Below are 22,369 nucleotides of genomic sequence, written 5' to 3'. Positions count from 1 at the left end.
AAGTGATAAATTGAAATGAGAGTATGAGAACTGCCAGGATAGTTTTTGGAAAGGGACAGTTAGTTCACTGTAAAAAACAAAACAAAATTCTCCCACTATCATTGCAAGGGAAAATATGACCAATTTCAGATTCACATATCTTCAAAGAAGAAATAATATATGAAACCCTTTGCATATTTTTCAGAGAAATAAAGGGATCAACAACTGACCCCCTTTTGCAGCATGTTATAAAATATTACTTTTTTTACAACAAATACTACATGTCTTTCCTTTTAGTGATTGTTGGCAGTGTTATACTCACCCACTATGCCTCCCACTATACCTATGCAGCTGTTTTCAAAATGGCACTGAATAAGCTGTATTCAGACTGCTCACAATGAAGAAGTCAAGCACTGTCAGGGTACACTGACTTCTTCATACATCCAGTAATAGCTTTTCAAAGAAATCAACCATTTGACTGCTCCTGTTGAATATCACAGTTGTGGATAAATTACACTACAGCTAGGTATGATGCAGCTGTTACCCCAATTACAAATATTTAAAAAGTTAATACATACTTTCTGTTAGAACGTTTCATATACATTGCTTCTCCTGCATATCTCATTTCCATAGAGTGAACTGAACCTTAGAGTTTGCTATTCCTATCCGTGCAAATGTCCACCAGTCAAAATAAGCAGACTAGAGCATTCTCACCAGGGATGCTGTGCAGATGTCCAATTATCCCTGGCACCATTCTATTATATGTTTTCATGTTCACTCCAACTTTATTACAACTCTATCATAAGATCTTCTTTGCAAGATTTCTGTGAAGGAGGATTGCCACTGCCTTGCCCTAAAGCTAAAAGACTGTAATTCACTCAAGGTCACCCAGTGAACATTCATGGCTGAGTGGGGATTTGAACACTGGTTTCCCAGAGTCTTATCTCAATACTTAAACCACCAGGCTACTCTGGCTTTTTGCACCATTCTACTCAACATTTTCCTTTGCTAAATACAAGCCACAGAGTGAAGATCAAGGCTTGCAGTTACTTCAAGCTCAGGATCTTTCTCTTTTATAGCATCAATGGGCTAGCATTCCTTTAAAAAGTAAGAAAAATGCACTTGAGATACTTTCTGCCATCTAAGAGAAATGCATGCCCAAGACAGAGAATGCAGCTTATAATACTACTCCATTCGTGTAATTAAAAAATCATTTTTTAAAATTTGTTTATTTTTAACAAAAACTGGGCCTTTTCTTTCTCTTCTCACTGAGCCTCTCCCCACTCACATCATCTCTTCAGTATTTTAAAGGGGTGCAGGCAAACATCACAGCCCACTTTTGTCAAAAGACAGGAGTTTGGGGAACAGTGGTGTTACTCCCTCTTTGGGTGTCACTTGGTGCAGCCTGCACCCTTTTAGTGATGCCTCTGCATGACTGACTAAAACTGTAAAATAATAATCTACTAGATTAGGCGGTCATTTTTGCACCATTTAAATTGAGGTAGCCCCGATAATGTTAATGAGTCAAAGCAACATTTCTGAAAATTGTTAAAGGAATCCAAAAATTGCCATATGCTTTTCAATGGGAACATTCCCAACTGTAGTAATCTGAGGAACGAAAGGTAAAATTGGAGTATTTACAATATTTTGTGTTTACAAACCCAGGATGCACATTTATCAGATTATTAACTCTCAGGGCAAAGCCTTCTAAGGCAAAATGCCAATACAAAATGACAAGTACAGATTTAGTTTCGAACAGGTAATTCTCAATATGGTACAAGCAAGGGTGGAAACCATGTAGGCCTCCAGGTGTTGCTGGATGAGAATTCAATTTGCAACATTCCTCACTACTGACTATTTTGGCTAGGACTGTTGGAGTTGCAATCCAACACCCACTGGAAGGCCACTTGGTTCCCACTCCTGGTTCAAAGAATTTTGCGCTCTTATCTACAAAAGGCGAGAGAGAGAAAAATGTAAGTCAGTAGACAGATACTCAAATGGAATTTGAGTATAATATTGATCCCAAAAACTGCCCCATGTGCCAAATGAGAAAATATTATTTATTTAAAATTTTTACAACACAGGGCATCGTGTTCCTTAAAAAAGAAAATCAAATTCCCATTTATCAGTGCTCTAATAATACAGATTTAACTCTATTACGTTGTACACATCAAGTAAGCAATATAAACACATTTCATTTTCAGTACAATATAGGAAAGAAGGGTAACAATCAAAACTGGTCTTTCAGAAATTGTTGTTGTTGTTGCTATGTGCCTTCAAGTCATTACTGATTTATGACGACCCTAAAGTGACAGTGATAGCTGTTCATAAATCTTACATAACTATTATAGTGCAGACAATGTAATGAGTAAAAATGTTTCAAATCCCTGTACACTAAGATTTAGGAACCTATATCAAACGTGAAGACCTCCCCCACAAGCCATCATAAAACTAAGCCAGTTTTCCTGGTGGTGGGACCATGCTTTCTAACACTACTGCACGACATTCTTATTTTAAAACATTTTCAATAATACCCAATGTCATGTGAGGATGAGTCATACTCAAAAGGCCCTTGTTTTCCTTTCCACTACATTCCCCAAATTTACATCCCCCAAAGGCTTCCAATCATTCACAGCAGTTGAAAGTTGCACTTGGCTACAGGGTGAGGAGAGGAAGAAAACAGCAAGAGTTGGATATAGACCTTAGTCTCCTAGTTTACAACACTTGTAGCACTGCCAGCTCTTGCTAACATAAGAGTAATAAATTCTAGAAAACAGAAAAGCTATGGACAACTGTTCAGTTTCCCTCCCCTTTGAGAGATACTATCGGGGAAAATTTTGTTTTGCCAGGATGGGCACTATTAAAATCCAACATGACATTTCAAATACAATTTCTGCCGAGATATTTATTCACAGGAAAGCAAAAGCTAAACAGGAATTTAGGACTGTGAAACAGACTGGCTTTTAACTAATTAAGCAACACTATATGGAAGATGATTCTGAAAATCAGAAACACGCAGGAATTTTAATGAATTGTCACACAGAAGTAAGATGTTCAACACAGACAGAACAAACCACATGCCATAGCCATTCCAGAACTCAGTTGTGTCATCTGTTGCAACAGCCGGAGGCAATGAGAATCTGTAGTAAAATGCCACCCATTTTCAAAGATGGCAATTCTGAAATGAAGAAAGGCTAAAGCGGTTCATGTTCAAAAGCAAGATGAGCTTCATGGCAAATGATACCACATTGTTGCAACTGCAGCTTTAAACCAAGTACCTGAACCTATCAGGACTTTTAAAGATCACATTTTACTTAGATCTTACAACAATATGCTGTGTAACTCAACAGAAATATTCATGGAGCATTTCATAGTTCAGTTTCAACAAGGCATGCATCTATATACTGAATACATATACTGACTATACTGGATGCATTTAGCAGCTACTGGCTTTCAATAAACTCAGCATTTAAAGGAGACTGTTTTTCAGTGAATGTAGCTAGAGGCAATTGAAAGCACTGTATTAATACAGCTGAATATAAATATAAATGCATTACACTAACCATCCCTGTCTAGATTTCCACAGTGTTTGCCAGCTTCTTCAAAGCATTTAAGGAAAATACATCCTGATTATTTCAAGCTTAAGATGATGGTGTAAAAAAGGAAATAACCTTTCAGGCTAGAGGAAGACATCAAAGAAATATTAGAACACACAAAACCTTCTGGATGCTTCTCTTGGTTTTCATTTTTTAGAAAATCAGGTGTATATTCACTCCACAGGAAAGCAGTAACCAGTCACAACTGACTAATGGGCACAAGCTAATCATGTAATTCATGCAAACGTATATTAATACATCACAGGTGGTTTGTGCTTTTGTTTTTCTACATTGAAGAGCTGTCTAGAAAATGTTTAAAAATTTGTAGGCACTCCCAGTTCTTCCAAACAATTTTAAAGAAAAGGATAGATTAAAAAAATCATTTCTAATATAAATATTTATTATCAAACATGCCAGGCAAAACTGAAAGCAACTGACAGCGTATGCCTCTGGGAAGGGAGGAGGCATCCTACCATCCTACCTCTGTACTCCACAAATGAGGGTTCAGTAGTTATGCATCACAACAGAGTGGTCAGTGTTCTTGAATGCAAAGGATTCTCTAGATATGTATCTTAACAATGTGCCCCTAAAGGCTTTTCCCCCCAATTTAATCTTTATTAAGTTTTTCTTAAATATTTTACAAATTTAACATATCATTGAATCTTCTTCACTCTGTTTTTTCAATTACAAAGAAAAAATTGTCTTTGTCTAAAGGCTTTCGCATCAGCACAGGTTTCCTCTAGCCCCTCTCTCTCTCTCTTTGGCAAGGAATTCCACTATTGTTTTCCAAAACAAAGTGCATCTGATGAAGTGGACTGGAATCTATAAAAGCTTATGCTAGAAATTTATTTTTCTCAAGTCTCAATGTTGCCACAAGATTTTTTATATCTTCTTATATTGATATTAATATGGCTTTGAGTTTGAATACTACTACTTATGAAACAGTTAGGATCTGATCCAAGCTTCATCAGGCCCAGAGGAAAGTAAGTATGCACTTCTGGGCAGGGCCTACATGATAGGTAGAGGCTGTAAGGAAAAGAATGCTGCCACTTTCTGGCACTGGTCGACTCTCTCAGATGTCTTTCATACCACTCCTCAATTCTCCGTACCCTTCCTCAATTCTCCCTTGCATGTGAACTCTGAGCCAAAATAGCATTGCCTCTGGGGATTAACAGCATCCAGACATCTCTCAAACTAACATGTCTTTTTATGGAAACAACAAATAAGGTTTTAATATTGCTGGAGCAATCAATCATGAAACTTGCTTTCTTCACAAAACACTTTAGAAGGGTCATAACCTCGCTTCCAGACTTAAAGCCTTCAGCAACAGAAGGATACTTCTCTATCTTTCCACTGTGTACACTGAATGAGAAACAAACAAGGAACTGATGTGGGAGAGAGTCCCACTTCAAGTGCACTGACACACAACAGGACCAAAGTTATCTTGCTTTGGACAAAAAGACCCGTGGGACCAAAGCTCTACCCCTATGGACCAAAGCTATACGATCCTGCCCACGTTTTGACATCCTCTGTAGCGGGCCTTTTGTCTGTCCCACCACCCTCACAGCCCACCTTCTTTATGGGCTGGACTTGGCAGAACTACATTATCCTCTCTATGTTTAGTTTCTCTTGTTTTTAATTACTACATTTTAAACTGGCTTAAATTTTATGGATAGATTAATGATTTTTAACTTTTGTATTTGGAATATTAATACCAATTTTTAAAGCTTTTGTAAGGCGCCTTAAGTTCCAGACTGGAAAAAAGGCAGGATATAAATGAATATAACAAGTGCAGAACCCCCTGCCAAAGGTGCCAATGCAGAGAAATAGTGGAAATTTAGAAAGAAACAAATATGAAACCACATCCCTATATCCTCCCCAAAACTAGTGGTTTGTATGTGCCTGGAGATATTCCTCTATCCTATGCCATCAATACCCATCTGCCCTAAGAATTTTGGGGGTACAAAAACAAGGCACTATTAATTTCAGATTATTAGGAAAAAATAGAACAGAATATACTATATTTCAACTGTCTCTTCCAAAAAAATTTTGCACCCTTGGCAATGCTCCCTGAAAAGAGATTTGAGGCAGTACCCTCTTCTAGATCTTTGAGCCAAGTTGGTTGACATACAGAGCAGGGATGCAGGCAAAGCAAAAAGGTCTGTGCTGGCCCTGAAAGTTCAGCCAGATTGGTTGATAAAATATCTTCTCTTGGTTCTGGCAGTGCAGGATTTTGGGATGTCCCATGCTTTTGGGAGAGTGTAAAGAAGCAATTCCTTCTTTCTTTCCCATCTCAGTATATCTTATTGGTTTGGGTTGGAATGCTTAGCAGGCCAGAGAGATGTTGATGTTTTCTTACAGAGAAGTTTCTCCTAGTTCCAGGAATGCACTATTTGGTGTGGCCAAAAGCTTTCAGAGGGTTAGAGAAGTGGGTGTTCCACCACCACTACAGAAATTTGGCACCCTTGGCAATGCTCCCTCAAAAGAGATTTGGGTCAGTATCCTCTTCTAGAACTAAGGATGTATGATTTGGGTTTAGATGTATGTCCAATGCAGCTGAGTGCTTAACCTACATTTTGAAATTTCATGCAAATAAAGAACTGGAAATAAGGAACTAACTTCTGCCACATTCTTCTGGAATAAGGAACCAGTCTCAACCCATTCTTTTGAAACCTATTCTGAAGCTATCTTAAATCATAACTACAAACTCCACTCACGTGAACCTTTTGCACCTCACTATAAACCTAATACATTCACCTTAGACATAGACAGCTGGCATAAGATGTCAAATGGGGATGCAAAAGAAATATGATAACTTATTAGCTCATATCTAAAAATTACCCCACTTTACAACAAAGCCCTCTTAATTTTCTAGTGACTTGTGATCTATGACTTGTGCTTGTGACTTTCTTGAGCCATCCAAAATGTTGAGCCAAAGGTGCACCATTAATTAAACTGTACACATAAAACACTTTATAGAGAGCAATTTAAGCATAAATGGTGTCAGTCTGCAAATGCAAATAGTACAAGGAAGCGGTAGACAGAATTACGAGTGGCAAGTTTTCACTATTCAGCAAGAAAACACATTTACTGCTGCATAATATATGAAAAAATCCTAAATCAATCCCTGAAGTGAGTGGACATCTGTGTCATTGTTCTCTGAAGCACATCATCAACGGAAAATTGTTCCATTTGTAAAGCTTTGACACATCAGTGTTTGAAGAGTAAAGGACGGATACAGTTCAGTTAATGGAAGATCCTGAACCACTGTTCTGTGAACACTAGTACAAATCCTACTGGCATTACTGTTTCTAGGAAATAAAGCAATAAAAACAGCAAGTAACAAAAGGTATTTCTCCACCACTACTAATCAGTTTTCTCATTTCTTCAATGCTTAGATTTAGTCCATCAAATGAGATGCTGCAATTCACTTCTTCCCATAGCTGACTAATTGATAAAGATAATTCAAAATGTTAATTTCATTTGATAACCATACATAATTCATTTTTGCTATATATGAACTGAAAAACAACTATCTACAACTCAGATTCATAAAGTATGCATGTTAAAAAAATACCACTCAATTAGTCATCTTTAACATTAAGACAAGAGAGCAACCAATACAGACAAGGTTCACTACAGAACACCAAACCATGTTCCAAAAGTTCTAATTACTATTTAGAACACAATTAAAAAACTGAATGTCATCCCATGTTGTAAGTAAATTTTCTTGTTATTTACCCTCAAGCTGACTTTAGCTTATGAAGAGCCTACAAATAACAGACCTCCAAGACCCTCAATCATCAACTGCCCACCTCAGGTCTTGCCAACTCAGGGCCACAACTTCCTTGATTGAACCAATCCACATGCCTTCCTCCTTTCCTACCTCCTTCTACTTTATCAAGTATTAGTATCATTTCCAATAAGTCACATCATCTCACAATATGTCCAAGGTATGAAGGTCTCAGTTTAGTCATCTCCACCTCTAGTGAGTCCAAGCTTATTTGGTCTAGAACCCATTCACTTGCCTTTTTAGCAGCTCAAGTATCCATAGAATGATTTTCCAGTGCCACATTTCAAATGAGTTGATTTTGTTTCCTATCAGGTTTGTTTATTTATTGGTCAGCCAGCTTTCATAGTTTACCTCACAGGGATGCACAATCTCATGACCACAGAATGGTACTGTTAAGGTGTGGTCAAGTAATTTAGTTCACTTATGTATACAAACCAATGCTGACACAGTTAAGTCATCTTAAAGCATTTAGGAATTTAGAGCATGGAAAGGAAATGCTCTCTTCCAGATCTGCTTCATTCATGATCCCCTTGTAGTGATGGAGATAATCCGAAGAGAAACTTTGGCCCGGTCAAGATGGGTGTCATAGGACTCCATCATCACATGCGAGAGGCAATGCTTCTAGATGCCCCTCGCACGTGACGAGGGCGTCAAAATGGTGGAGCCCTGTACAGATGGGTGCTGCCATCATTACGTGACGGACGCCTAGTGTCCGCACGTTGCGGCACCATTATGACATCACAAGTGCACTTTTTGCGGGTTCTTTTTGGTCCGCAGGGAAGCCCCGCAGTCTGGAGGCTGCGGCTTCCCCGCAGACCAAAGTTAGGCACCGGGAGACCGTCCTTTTTGGACAGTCTGTCCCGCACCTTTGTCACTTTTCAGCTGAACAGTTACTATCCTGTGTACAATCCAGAAATATGCACAGAGTTTGCAACTGCGCAAAGCCCTGCAACTCGTTCAGTCAAATATTACAGATTCTCTTCTGACTTTTCCTATCAATAATTGAAGTCAGTGGTAGCAAAAGTGGCTGGCACACATACCCTTCTCTCATCTCCATATTAGGATTTCTGAACCCCTAAAGAAGACTGCATCTCTTCCAAACTATTCTTGTTGTTTCAATGTTCCTTTAACAAAATTGATCAACATCATTACCAAATGTATAGTCCCACACCGCATTTTACTTCTACACATTTTTAAAGATAAGGTCTCAAGAAGGAACAGCTGAAATTGGGTGCAAAGGGAAAGCCAATATGTGAAAATCCAAAGCAACCATTTCAAGATATGCTAATACATGACTTGTCAGTCTAAGACAGACTGGATGGTGTGTTTAAAAGATTCGTTTCAATTTCTCAGAGTGTTTGGAGATTTCACTTCTTATAAACCAATTATTTCACATTACTCAAATCAGAATGAAAATTTTGTTCTAAAATGAAAAGTATTCTTGTTCGCATGTCACAAAACACTGTTCTACAGTATCAGGAAATATCTAAACAATTTGTTCTACTGTCAGTTTCTTCTCAAGATTCCAAGAATAGAGGAGACTTTGACTAGTACTGTTCGAACCATAAAGCTTTGTGTGTCACACAGAAGTCAAGCAGACATTTATTTTTTTCAATCTGAAACAGCAGGCGCCCCAAAAATGCAGCCTGATTTATCATGCTAAGTTTTGCATGTAAAACTATGGGTAATTGTCTTACTTCTTTCAACAAAACAGCAGTTGTTTTGGCTAAACTATACACTTGCTAGTATTAACCCATGGAGACAATTTGTAAAGAACAAAGACACTTATAATCCAAGTTCCTAGAACCCGACATTATTTAACTGCTAAAAAGACTTTACTGACATTAACAAAACAGCGTATAACACAGCAGGGCCTTTTTTTATCAGATGTCAGTTCACAGTTGATATTATGTGGTTAATTTTTACTATTATTTACATATGGATTAATCCAAGACAACTGTTGACTGTTTGACTTCCAGGTGATACCTTTGCTCAGATATTAAAAATGGCATATTCTTTACTAGATGAACATTCTTCATTATGTGTGAAATAAATAACAAAACTAGAATTTAAAAAGCAAGCAAAAAATAGTTTCAAACCGGGGGGTGGGGGGTGGTTGCAGTATATTTTTAAACAATCAAAAAATAATTTGATCTGAAAGCAAATTACTTTCACATTTAAACTAGATTGACTAACACATCTAAAGAGTTCCTTCTCTGCCGTTTCATTAAGGCAGTGATGGTGAACCTTTTAGAGGCCGAGTGCCCAAACTGCAACCCAGACCCCACTTACTTATTGCAAAGTGCCATGTCCCTCTGGCTTTCTAGCAAGAAACTCTGGCAAACTCTGTGCTAGGGCGACAGCATGTGTGCCCACAGAGAGGGCTCTGAGTGTCACCTCTGGCACGCGTGCCATAGGTTCGCCATCACTGCATTATGGCATGGAGATCATCCTGGGCTCCTGAAGGCTACACCAAAGCAGTCGTGCAGGTTTTCCAGGAAACACAGAAATGAAACATTTTCCAGGGCTTGACATAACGTTATCTGATTTAGCACAGTCAGTTCATATATTGTATTGAATCACATACAAAGCTTTATGTGAAAATTATTTTGTTGGAATATTTGTAATAAAGTTGAGAATATATTTTCTTTATTTTTAATAAAAAAAATGACTACACCAGAAAGAAATAATGCCATTTTTTGGACAAATACTTTAAAAAAAACTATACTTGATATATCTTATATTAACAGCTTAACCTTCTTCTGCCAAGCTATTACTGTAGTACCATTAGCTTCATTCACTCATGCTCTGAACTCATCAGTTCCGTTTCAAGTTGGGGGGGAAATCTGACTCAGTACAACAAATTTAATCCTGTTCCACTAAGGATAGATGTGAGTCTATAGGCACAGGAAATTTACACTGTATTTTGTCTCAACAACTTGATTAAGAAGCAGGAGATTTTATGAAATAAAAACAAGCTTAACACTGTATTCCTTTGTTCATTCCTTTGTGCAAGAAGAATAACTAGAAGTTGATATGCTATATAGAACATGAATGACTGCAATACAACTGCCCAGACAAATACAGATAAACATGTGTGTGCATGTACATAAACACATAGCATAGAAAACTTTCCACTCCATTATCTCTGATAAGTGGAACATAAAGCTTTGGTAAGTGCTATGAACCTAGCAAGAGCTGGGTAAAGCTTCAAAGAAAGATTGCATGTTAGCTATCCAAAGATCAGCCCAATTCAATATGGAAATGCTTCTCAATAGATATCTGATTACCAGATGAATTAGGCACAGCAAGCACAAATAATGGTGGGAAATAGTAGCAATCAGCACTGAAAGATGATCTATGTCCACTGATGAAATCCTGGATCTTCATATTCAAAGTATCACCCCCATTAGTTTAATATGATGTTAAAAGATATACTTTTAAGCTAAACATGAGTCAATAGTGTGATATGGCTGCCAAAAAAGTCAATGCAATTCTAGCCTCCATCAACAGAAGTATAGTGCCCAGATCAAAAGATGTTGTAGTGCTACTCTATTCTGCTTTGGTCAGACTTCACCTGATATACACTATGTCACATTCTGGACACCACAGTTCCAAAAAGATATTGACAAGCTCAAAAGTGTCCGGAGGAGGGCAACCAGAATGATCCACATTCTGGAAACCAAGCCCTATGAGGATCAGCTTAAGGAGCAAGGTATGTTTAGCTTGGAGAAGAGAAGACTGAGAGGTGACATGATAGCCATCTTTAAATTTCTGAAGGGATGTCATATAGAAAATGTTTTCTGTTGTTCCAGAGACTAGAATATAAATAAATAGACTCTAATTACAAGAAAAAAGAATTCACATTATCATTACTTCTTGAATGGAAGGGCAGTTTGACAGTGGGATGGACTGCCCCAAAGAGGGTGGATTCTCCATCTTTGGAGGTCTATAAACAGAGGTTGAATGGGCATCTTTCAGGAATGCTTCAGATCTGTCCAATGAAAGAAAGGAGTTAGACTAGATAGTCCTTGGACTAGAGGTCCCTTCCAACTCTAATATTATTTGATTTTTCTTAAAAATCTCTCTCAAATTCTAGGGAAATATTCAGTTAATTTTTTTCATACAAATGAAGGGGGGCATTATTTAACATCTGGATGTCACATATTGCAGACAAAGGCTTACTACTACTACTATCACAGCTGCTGCTGCTGTATTATTCACTCCAGAGTTTGCTCCTAGCGGTAAAAACAATTCCTGAGGAGACTTCTTTTAAGATATATTGGCTTTAATTTTTACCAATTCCCCTCTCCCTCTTGATCCTTTCCCATGCTGTTCCTGAAAGATGCCTCAACTCTATAGAGCAGATTTTCAAGCAACTTAGAGGAAATAAACAAAAAATGCCATCGCCTCCCATCCCGCCAGCAGAAATGCTCTACTGGATCAGAAACATTCTACCTTTTCATAGAAGGCAAAGTCTGGATCCAACCAACATTCTTTATTATTGTGGTTATCTAAGTTATGCTGGGAGTGGCAGTCACCACTTTTGCTAGGATCCAAAGAATCTATCTTCTATAAGATCATGATCATGCACTGTACACACACTAAAATGCGGTACTTTAGTGTTTTTATTATATTATATGCCTCTGACCTATCAAAGCTTTGCATACATTCATGCCTCAGATTTAGTATCTTACTTTGACATTTATCACTTCATAGAAAAAACATTATATTAAAAATACTGGTGCCTTTTCCTGAACATTTCTGAGCACATGACTCCATTCCTAGACATAAGTGGGGAAAAACAGCACTGGACTTAACAGGACTTATTTTTATTAGATCTGTACAGGATTATGGGTGTCGTATGAGTGTACTTAAAGTTCCCTGCTTATGTGAAAGAACATAAAATAAAAATCCTTTAATCTTGCAATGCGACCCCCAACTCCAGATGTAATTCCATACCAAAAAAAAAAAAAAACGCATGAGGGCTACATAATCTAAAATTTTGCACTGCTGCATATCAGTAGGTTTAGCTGCTAAAGAAATTACTCTGCATGTTCAGAAAATACAATATGCAAATAAAAAATACAATTTCAATTTCTTCCCACAATTGAATTAAGTCCAATTCACCCACTCAAGAAACAAGACAAAATGCACTATACTGATATATTCATTTGCTTTAAAGAAGATAAAGTCAAATTTCAGTCACAGATTATTCATTTTCATATATTATGTTACCTTTCTTGCACTGGGATTTTGAATTCCACAACAGACATCTTGCTCTCTAACCATGTTAGTTAGCACCAACATGTCTTAAATACTAGGGTAAACTTCTTTAGCCCATCGTTTTTGGACAAGAGTTACCACCATCCCTCACATTAGCAAAGCTTGTTATGGCTCACACATATTTCAACATTTGGAGGGCCTGAGGTTCAGCTGTGTTTTAGCAAACCAAGTCACAGAACCCAAAGTTTACATCATGCTTACAATACATCATTATTATACACATAACAGAGCAAGTTCAATGGCAGTTGTGTCTGTATGACCTATCAAGTCCTATACAACCTACATACAGACTATCTGAAAGGCTGTACCTCCCTATCTGAAGCTGTCAGAACTTTATGATCATCACGAGGATGGCTTTCTCTTGATCCTGCCACCATTACAAACTTGCTTGATGAGGACAGGAAAGACTTCTTGATGGCTGTTCCTACCCTCTGGAACTCCATTCCAAAGGAGGCTAGGCGGGTTCCTCCCTGTTTTCCTTTTGCAGACAAAAACCTTTTTGAAGTCAAAGGCTTTCATGGCTGGCATCCATAGTTTTTTGTGAGAAGATGCTGGCGAAACGTCAGTAATAAACTCTTCTAGAACATGGCCGCATAGCCCCAAAACCCCACAAAAAATATAAAAACCTTTTTATTTAAGCAAGCTTGAGTATGCTTAAATTCTCTGAAGATGCCAGCCACAGCTACTGGCAAAATGTCAGGAATAAACTCTTCTAGAACACGTCCTCATAGCCCAAAAAACCCACAAAAAACTATGGATGCTGGCCGCAAAAAAAGCCTTCAACCTCCCAAGCTTTTAATAGTTAACAAGGGAAGGTTATTCCTATAGATATGTTTTATCTTTTATATGATTTTTAATCAGTTTCATCATGTTTTAATGTGGTGGTTTTAAATTGGCTTTAAAACTTTTTGTAATTGCCTTTAATTTACTGTTTTGGAAGCTGCATTGGATCCTATCCTGGAGAAAGGCAACAAATAAATAAAGTGAATAAATAAATTGAGATAAAATTCTATGTACTGATACTTTAATGATGGAAGTATATAAAGTGGATTTCTCCTCCAAGTAACATTCAATGAAAGTTTATACAGCATTAAGCCCCACCGTTTTTTGTAGTTTTGTATGGGTACATGCAGACTCACCCTGGGAAAGAAAAATACAGGTTTTGCTCGTAAAATGTTCACCAAAAGGAATAAAAGAGCTAAGAGAATTGTCTTTTTTAAAAGTTACACCACATTTTTTCTTTACATTACTTCCTGTATCAGTAAAGGTCCTACAATAATTCTGGAATGATAAAGACTACATGTATGCATTGAAATAATTCAAGTTTTCATGAATATGGCTTAATATATACAATACAAAGCATATAATTCAAAGCACTATAATAATTATATCTATGAGAGCCCTGAGCATGTAAGACATCCCACTACAACATTGTAAAGTTGTAAAGTGTACATCACAGAAACTACAAGTACAACATTATCTGCTAAGTAAGGTTTTCTACTCTAACCAATGTATGTAGACTATCACACTCGCTGAGAAGAATGAGAAGGTACAATTATTTTAACTTAATACTGTTGAACCCGTACCAATCAACTACTGAAAAGACTGGGAACAAAATTTAAGGACACTCTGAACTACAGGTCCCCTCAAGATAAAGTAGAACTGTAGTTCAGACCCCCTTTTGAACTACGTTTCGTGGGCAGATATCCTGATATGACAGAGAAAGAGATAACGATAAATAGTTTGCCATTACCATCTCTCTGAGGCTGAGAAACTGTTACTTGCCCTAGGTCACCCGGTGGGTTTCATGGCCAATCCGTGATTCAAACCCTGGTCTCCCAGGCCTGTTACAGACTGCCAAGATAAAGCTGCTTTGGGTCTCTTTAGAGGTATGCTATTTAAATGATGCATGGGTCCTAAGAGTCCGGAGGTCACACCAAAGCCACACTCCATTCCTAAGCACTGGAGTGCAGCTTTGGTGCAGCTTCCGGATTCTTAGGGTGCATGCATCATTTAAACAGCATACCTCCAAAGAGACCCGAAGCAGCTTTATTTGGGCAGTCTGTAACAGGCCCTAGTATCCTTAGTCCAACACTCAAACCACTATCTCCCCAATGACTCTCAAACATGTACATATATGCAAATGCAGATATTCCAAAATCCAAAAGAGTTTTGGTCTCAAGGATAAGGGAGAGCCAACCCATACTCTGCTGGGAGCACTTCTCTTTACACAATTTATAAGGTCTGACACTTAAGCAGATGATTGGCCATTGCAAAGTTTCCACAAACAGCTACTGACTATCAACCGTCAACACCTCTGTCCTCACCTTCACCGCATAGAGGCCAGTAGGAACTAGCCTCTGAAGACCCTGGCTGTGAAATTTTATTCATTCCAAGCAAAACCCTTTGTGACTCTCTGCACTCTTCGCCCCACCTTTCAGTTGATTTCACAACCGGGAAGAACAAAACCCCCCTAAGAGATCTTCACCCCAGCTGCAGAAGACGCTGCCAACCCTACCAACAATATGGGTTGAATCTACTGTATTATGTTATGCTATACCATATTAAAACTGCCAATGTATTATGGAACATGTCATACAGGGATGAGCACATAGAAGGCTTATTAACGGTTTAAGATGGCACATTTGACAGTGCCTTGTACATACACAGACACTTGAGCCAGACTGGTTGACAAAACATCCTCTCTTGGTTCTGGGGATGCAGGATTTGGGGTGTCCCACAGCTTTTGGGGGAGTGTAGAGAAGTGATTCCTTCTTCTTTCCCATCTCAGTATACCTTCTTGGTTTGGGTTGGCCTGCTTAGCAGTGCCTTGGCCATGGCAAGGAACTCTAGGCCAGACAGATGTTGATGTTTTCTTACAGAGGAGTTTCAGCATGATTTGATGTGGCCTAAGTGGGTTAGAGAAGTGGGAGTCCCCCCCAACCCACCAAAATTTGGCAATGCTCCTTCAAAAGAGATTTGGGTCAGTACCCTTTTCTAGATCTTTGAGGCCAAACTGGTTGATATGATATGGGGGGGGGGAGAGAGATGCAGGCAAAGCAACACGGTTTCTGCTGTCCCCGAAATCTGAGCCAGACAGGTAGATAAAAGATCCTCTCTTGGTTCTGGGGGTTCAGCTTTTGGGGTGTCCCACACCTTCTAGCTTTGGATTGGCAGGGCCCTGGGCGCATTCAGGGAGAGGTGAGCCAGACTGGTTAATATGTGGGCCCTCTCCACTGTCCCACAACTATGCCTTCCTGACTCTCCCTTAAATCGCCTCATTGAAACAGGGATTAAATTTTACTGCCATTTTAATTGCAATTTTAATAACTGATTTTGATGCTGTTGTATTTTAAATTGTGGATTAAGGGTTGTGTTATTATTTTACTATGTTTTATTTTTGATTGTAAACCTGACCCAATCCTCCAGGGAAGAGGTGGGCTATAAATAAATAGTATAGACTCAAGGGGACTCAAGCAAAGCAAGGCAAGGCCATCATTGGCATGGGACAGTTTCCTGGTACTTTCCTTCCCAGTCCCTGAACCATTGATTCCCCCCATCTATATCTATCTATACATAGAGCTATGTATGGTCAAGGCTGTTGCCAATATCTGTACCCTGGTCACTTTTTCCAGAGAGAGGCCATTATATATATATATATACATATACATACACACACACATATATATATACATCGCTATGTACATGTTTTCCCTGAGAGAGGCCGTTATGATAGTTTCCAAGGCATATACACACACACACACACACACATATAGCTATATATACATCTCTATGTACATCTGTCACTTTTCCCTGAGAGAAAAATTATGGAATACAGTATATATGTATATCTGTCACGTTATAAGGAAAATATACATATATATATATACACACACACACATATGTAATGTCTATGTACATCTATCACTTTCTCCTGAGAGAGGCCGTTATGGAACATATATGTATATATGTTACTTTTCCCTGAGGGAGGCTGTCATGGCAGTACTCTAAGGAATATATATATACTGTATATATATATATACACACACACACACACACACACACACACACACACAGATATATATATAGCTATGTCTACATCTCTAGGTACATCTGCCACTTTTCCCTAAGGAATATATGTTTGTGTGTATGTATATATACAGTATATATATATATATATAGCTCTGTGTACATCTCCATGTGTATCTATTATCATTTTCCCCTGAGAGAGGCCGCTATGGCAGTGCTCTAAGGAACACACATATATATATATACAGACACACACAGAGGCGCACCGCTGTGTCTCTAGCCGTGTGTCCATCTGCGAGAGCTCCTTCCTTCCTCTCCGTCTCCTGCGGGGGAAAGCGAAGGGAAGCCTTGCCTCTCTCTCTCCCTGCCTGCCTCCGGTTCCCAGGGCCGCTTCCCAGCCTCACTCACCGAGCTTCCCCCGGGACTCCTCCAGCTTCTGGATCTGGTTCTCGAGGAAGAGGACGGAGACCCCGAAGGCGAGCACCGCCAAGAGCTGCAACTTGGGCGGCAGCATAATCCGGAGCAGCCCCATCGGCAGCCGCCCGCCTGGCGCCCTGCTGCGCGTTCCGCCCGGGGATCACGACATCATCGCCGCCACGCGGGGCCCAGAGGCGCCTCTCCCGCCCTCACTCCATCCCTGGGCTCCCTTCGCTCCGACCGGCGCCTCCCTCCCTCCTTCCCTTTCCCCTTCCGGCACGCGCCGCCCAACCGCCGCTCTGCGCGCGCTGCTCAGCAACCGAACGCCCGGCCGCCCTCACTCACGCCCACCGCTCCCACCACTGACCAGCCGGAGGACAGGCCCCGCCCCCATTCTCCCTTCCGATTGGCTCCCTTCCTCCACGTCCCCTCTCCTATTGGGCCTCCCGCTCCTTCGTCCCGCCCCTCGCCTCCTTCGCAGGAGCAAACCGACCACTCTCCTCTTTCCTCCCTCTCCCTCGCGTACCTTGCTTCCTGATTGGACCACCTCCTCTTCCTCCCCGCCCCCTGCGCTCCAAAGCCTGTCCACTCTCCCTCAGCGGATTGGGCGCGGGGTATCCACGTCCCGCGTTTGGATTGGTCAGCGCTCTTGCCAATCTTGTGTGCCTAGCTCATTTTGGGGCTTTTTGCCCCCCGGTGTTCTAAGTGGTTCCCAACCATTGGCGCCTTCATTTCTTGTGGACTTCAACTCCCAGAAGGCCCAGCCAGTTTGACCAACGGTAGGGAATTATGGGAGATGAAGTCCAACTTTATCTGGAGGGCCACAAGGTTGGAAAACGGCTGTTCTAAGAAGTGCCTGAAAAAAAATACGAGAAAATATTCTTTCATGGGAATAACGGCGATGCCTTTGTCACAGTCCAAACTACACAATTTATTATGTAGTTTCTGTAAGTGGTCTTCCGTGTCTGGAAGGAGTGAAAGGCATTTTCTCTTCAGTTCGAATCAGGCAGTGCTGAGGACACCCTGAGCAGCTCGGGGTCCTAACCGATGCGCTTCCTCCAGTGTTGCCGGTGTCCGCCACGGTGCCAACATGGCGGTTGGGAAAGGAGCGGCAGAGCTGGGCCGCCATTGGCTGTGGCTCATGTCTGTCTTGCAGGCGGTAAGTGGACGGGGTCGGAAGCCCTGGGTTTCTGGCCAGGAGTCCATGAGGGGAACTTGATTCTTAGCGCAGTTCTATTGGTCTGGGGATTGAGCTCTTTTAAACCTATTGGGGTTTCATTTGCTGATTAAACGTACATGGGACACAAACGCGAGTCAATAGTGTGATGCAGCAGCTAACAAGGCCAATGCGATTTTAGGCTGCATCGATAAAAGTATAGTGTCTGGATCAAGGGAAGTCATAGCGCCACTCTATTCTGCTTTGCCAGTTCTGACCATTGGAAGATCCGAAGGCTGGCAGTCCAAGGCCCAGATGCTGCATGAAGCGAGCCAAGTTTTCATAGCATTTTGAACAAAGGAAACTAGAAATCACATTTCATTGGTTACACTGAATTAAACATTTACAGCCCTGTATATTCATGGGACATCCTACCATACATACGCCTCTATCCCTCGTGGGTTAGCCATCAGTCAATCTTTTACCTATATGTTTTGTTTCACTGTCCTCAAACTGTTCATGCAGTACTTCCTTTTATTTCGGTTAGAATGGTAAGTTAGGAGCCATTTCCAAAAGAGATCATTGTACATGACCTAGAATACCAGCCTTTGCTCTTAGTACACATCAGAACTAGAGTCTTCAGCTCCTGAGCGTTAGTCAAATGCTGAAATTTTAACCATTCTACATACTCTTATGTAAACAAGATTAAAAATCAAGTTTATTTACAAGCAGATGTTAATATTGTATCTTTTCAAGGTTGGTACTCAGACCATATGGTTAACAGTACAGTCGTCCCTTCATTTTCATGGACCTCCGAGTCCACAGTCTCGTTCCTTCATGGACCGGCAAGCATTAAAATGGCACGCATGTGGGAGTGCGCAGCCATTCAAGCCAGGGCCTGTCAATGTTTCCACAGTGACCAACCCGATTATCATGGGAAACCCACCATAAGCACAATAGAAGTGCAACTGTTCATGCTCCCAAACAACTGTTATACAGAAGAATACTGTACTGTCTCTGGTAATGGAGGCAGTCCATATTCATTGTGACTAGTAGACTCTGATAACAATATCCTCAGTCTATATGAATCCATCCATTCTGCTTTTAAAGCTCCTCAAGATGAGAACCATTATCTTTTGTTAGCAAATTCTGTGTTGTAACTATGCCCTACATAAAGTAGTCCTATGTCTGTATTATTCTGTTTCAGTGGATGACCCTGAGTTTTAATATAAGAATGTGAATAATTATAAATGAATAGATAAATATAAATAGATAAATAAATAATATAAGAATATAAGTAATTCTGTTTACACCAAACTTAATTCCATACACCTTTGCCATCTCTTCCCTTACTCTTGTTTTTTCCTATACTAAACAGTTCCAAACATCTAACTTTTTCAGAAACTTGCTCCTGTTGTTTGATAATTTTCGCTCCCTTCTCTTCCACTTTTGTCGAGTTTCACCATATCATTTTCAAATGCTCATTTAAATGGTTTTAGAAATTGTAAAGTGATTAGTTTATACACCTTGATTGCTTTCAGATATCTGTCTATGGGGCAGAATTATCGTCAGAGGCATGCAGAGACCTGGGCTTCTCAAGTAACTTACTGTGCAGTTCTTGTGACCTTCTCAGCCAGTTTGGCTTGAATCAGCTGGATCCATTGTGCAGGAAGTGCTGCCAAGAAGAAGCTCAATCTGAAACTAGAAAGGTATGGTTGATCTAGCAAGGCTAGACCATTATTTAAAGATCACTAACATGTATTGTGAGACCCAGCATGGTGTAGTTGTTTGAGTGTTGGACTGTGACTCTGAAGCCCAGGGTACAAATCCCTGCTCAGCCATAGAAAACGACTGGGTGATCTTGAGCAAGTCACACTCTCTTAGCCTCAGAGGAAGGCAAAAGCAGACCCCCTCTGAATGAAATTTGCCAAGAAAACTCCTTAAGGTTGCTATAAATCAAAACAACTTGAAGGTACATAACAATAATAAAGTTGTATTGCATTGCTTTATTTATACACTGCCTCCCCCCCTCCCCACAGCAGGGACTCCATTTTGGAGCTCCTTCTTGGTTTTGTGTTGCTGGCGCAGCCTTTACACAGCTGCACCAGTGAAACAAAGGAGAAAGGGGCCAAGTGGCCCCTTTCCCCGCCGCTGTTGGGGTGTCCTTGGGACTTGAAGCCCCAAGGACACCCCTTTCCAAGCCGCGGGGAAGCGACCTTTTGCTGCTTCCCCGCGGCCTGGAAAAGCGGTGGATCAGGGCCTCAGGGCTGCCGCTGTTGCAGCTGAGGCCCTGATCCGTCAGGGAAAGGGGCGGTCTGGAAACCGCCAAAGTTTCCTTAAGTTAACTTTTAGCAGCCATGGTCATACAGATTGTTGATAGAGCTTTTGTTACTGTAGATAATTCTCTTGATTCTTGGCTGTCAAGATTTTCTTTCTCACCTGCATCTGTAGAGGTTGTTCGATTTCAGAGATCTGATCAAACGAGCAAAACACAATCAGCTGCGCAGCTTCAAGACATTAGACCATATGCAGGACATCAGAAGGTTACGGCTTGCTGTTCTTTTGACCAGTTAACCTTTGGCCCGTTACAGATGGGCATAAAGTATGCGCTCTGTGCGTACTAAGATTAGGAAGGGGCGTCACTTCCTGACGCCTCTAATTGTAGCACGCGCGGAGCGCATACAACATAGCGGCTCCCTATACACATAGGCGCCGCCATGGCTACGTCATGACCGCGCCGCCTCCAAATGGGGCAGCGCAGAAGTGACGTACTGGGGCCGCATCCTTGGCCCCAGAAAGAGCTCCATTTCAGAGCTCCTTCCACCTTTGCGTCGCTGGGCACAGCCTTTCCATGGCTGCGCCAGCGACGCAAAGCAGAAAGGGGCCAAGCAGCCCCTTTCTCCTCCTTCCCACCGCCACTGGGTGTCCTTGGGGCTTGAAGCCCCAAGGACACCCCTTTCCAGGCCGCAGGGAAGCAGCCTTTTGCCGCTTCCCCACAGCCTGGAAAGCGGCGGATCAGGGCCTCAGAGACTGCCATTGTGACCGGTTACAGGCTGCCCCAAACGGGCGGTCTGTAATGCGCCCTAGTTCCTTTAAAATAGAAACTGCTTTAAGCTATATCAGTGGTTCCCAACCTTCCTAATGCCTCAACCCTATAATACAGTTCCTCATGTTGTGGTGACCCCCAACCATAAAGGAGTGGTGTCTCGGTTTCTAAGACCATTGGAAATATGTGTTGGATGACCCCTGTTAAAGGGTTGTTCGATCTCCAAAGGGGTTGTGACCCACAGGTTGAGAACCGCTAATTTAAATGAACTGTGCTTATTGATAGTGCAATCAGTTCAGAATACATGCAATGTAGAAGATGTTGCAGATTTTAAACCTTATCTGTCTTTGTGCCTTTTCGCTACAATAGCTTCTAAGCAGAGTAAAATGACGGTCTCTTTCAGTTTCTCCTTCTGTTTCATAATGAAATAGTTATGATGTTTACAGACCCCAGTTCAAATATCATTAAATACATGTTGAAATCCATTTTTAATATCACGGTATCACACCACTAGTTTCTATGGCTGGTTTTTTTAAATTAAAAAATACTGTAATTGATGTTGAAAATAGAAAAGTTTTGGAACAACTACTGAGGAAAGTGAGGGAGCCCTGGTGGCACGGTGCTTAAATGCTGGTACTGTAGCCACAATGTTGTGAGTTTGATCTTGCAAGGCTCCGGGTTGACTCAGCCTTCCATCCTTTGGTAGGTTGGTGAAATGAGTACCCAGCTTGTTGGGGACAATTGGCTAAAATGTGGTGCAGTAGGAAAGTTTTGTGGATACCATGGAATGCGAAAGTGACAATAAACAGATCCTAGAGCATATGAAGTCCGAACTCGGCCTGGAAGCCAACATGACTAGACTGAGGTTATTATACTTTGGCCATGTCATAAGAGATCATGTCTTATTAGAAAATATAATAATGTGTGGTAACATGAGAGGAACATGAGCATGGCTAACCAGTCTGCAGGACTTGAGCAGGGCTGTTGATTTCATGGTGCACTTAAACAACAGAAAAGTCTCTCACTGCTCAAGTTCTTCAAATTCCCCCAATTCCACTTCCTCATGC

At 40.7% G+C, this 22,369-nt stretch overlaps 2 protein-coding genes across 2 annotated transcripts in view; one reads left to right on the top strand and one right to left on the bottom strand.

The window, feature by feature from the left end:
- HS2ST1 (heparan sulfate 2-O-sulfotransferase 1) overlaps positions 1-17,393 on the bottom strand; it is a 104,204-nt gene extending 86,811 nt beyond the window's left edge. Inside the window, 1 exon segment of the mRNA XM_042462417.1 lies at positions 17,092-17,393. Within this exon segment, the coding sequence (XP_042318351.1) occupies positions 17,092-17,215 (124 nt within the window). The 5' untranslated portion in view covers positions 17,216-17,393.
- Positions 17,394-18,104: 711 nt separating this feature from the next.
- SELENOF (selenoprotein F) overlaps positions 18,105-22,369 on the top strand; it is a 35,140-nt gene continuing 30,875 nt past the window's right edge. The window contains exons 1-2 of the mRNA XM_042462418.1: positions 18,105-18,259; positions 19,798-19,965. Of these exons, the coding sequence (XP_042318352.1) occupies positions 18,191-18,259; positions 19,798-19,965 (237 nt within the window). The 5' untranslated portion in view covers positions 18,105-18,190. The remainder of the gene's footprint in view (positions 18,260-19,797; positions 19,966-22,369) is intronic.

The sequence above is a fragment of the Sceloporus undulatus genome, chromosome 4 (genome assembly GCF_019175285.1).
Source record: "Sceloporus undulatus isolate JIND9_A2432 ecotype Alabama chromosome 4, SceUnd_v1.1, whole genome shotgun sequence".
Lineage (NCBI taxonomy): Eukaryota > Metazoa > Chordata > Lepidosauria > Squamata > Phrynosomatidae > Sceloporus > Sceloporus undulatus.
Note: the sequence above shows the minus strand (reverse complement) of the source record. Positions and strands in the feature narration are given on the sequence as shown.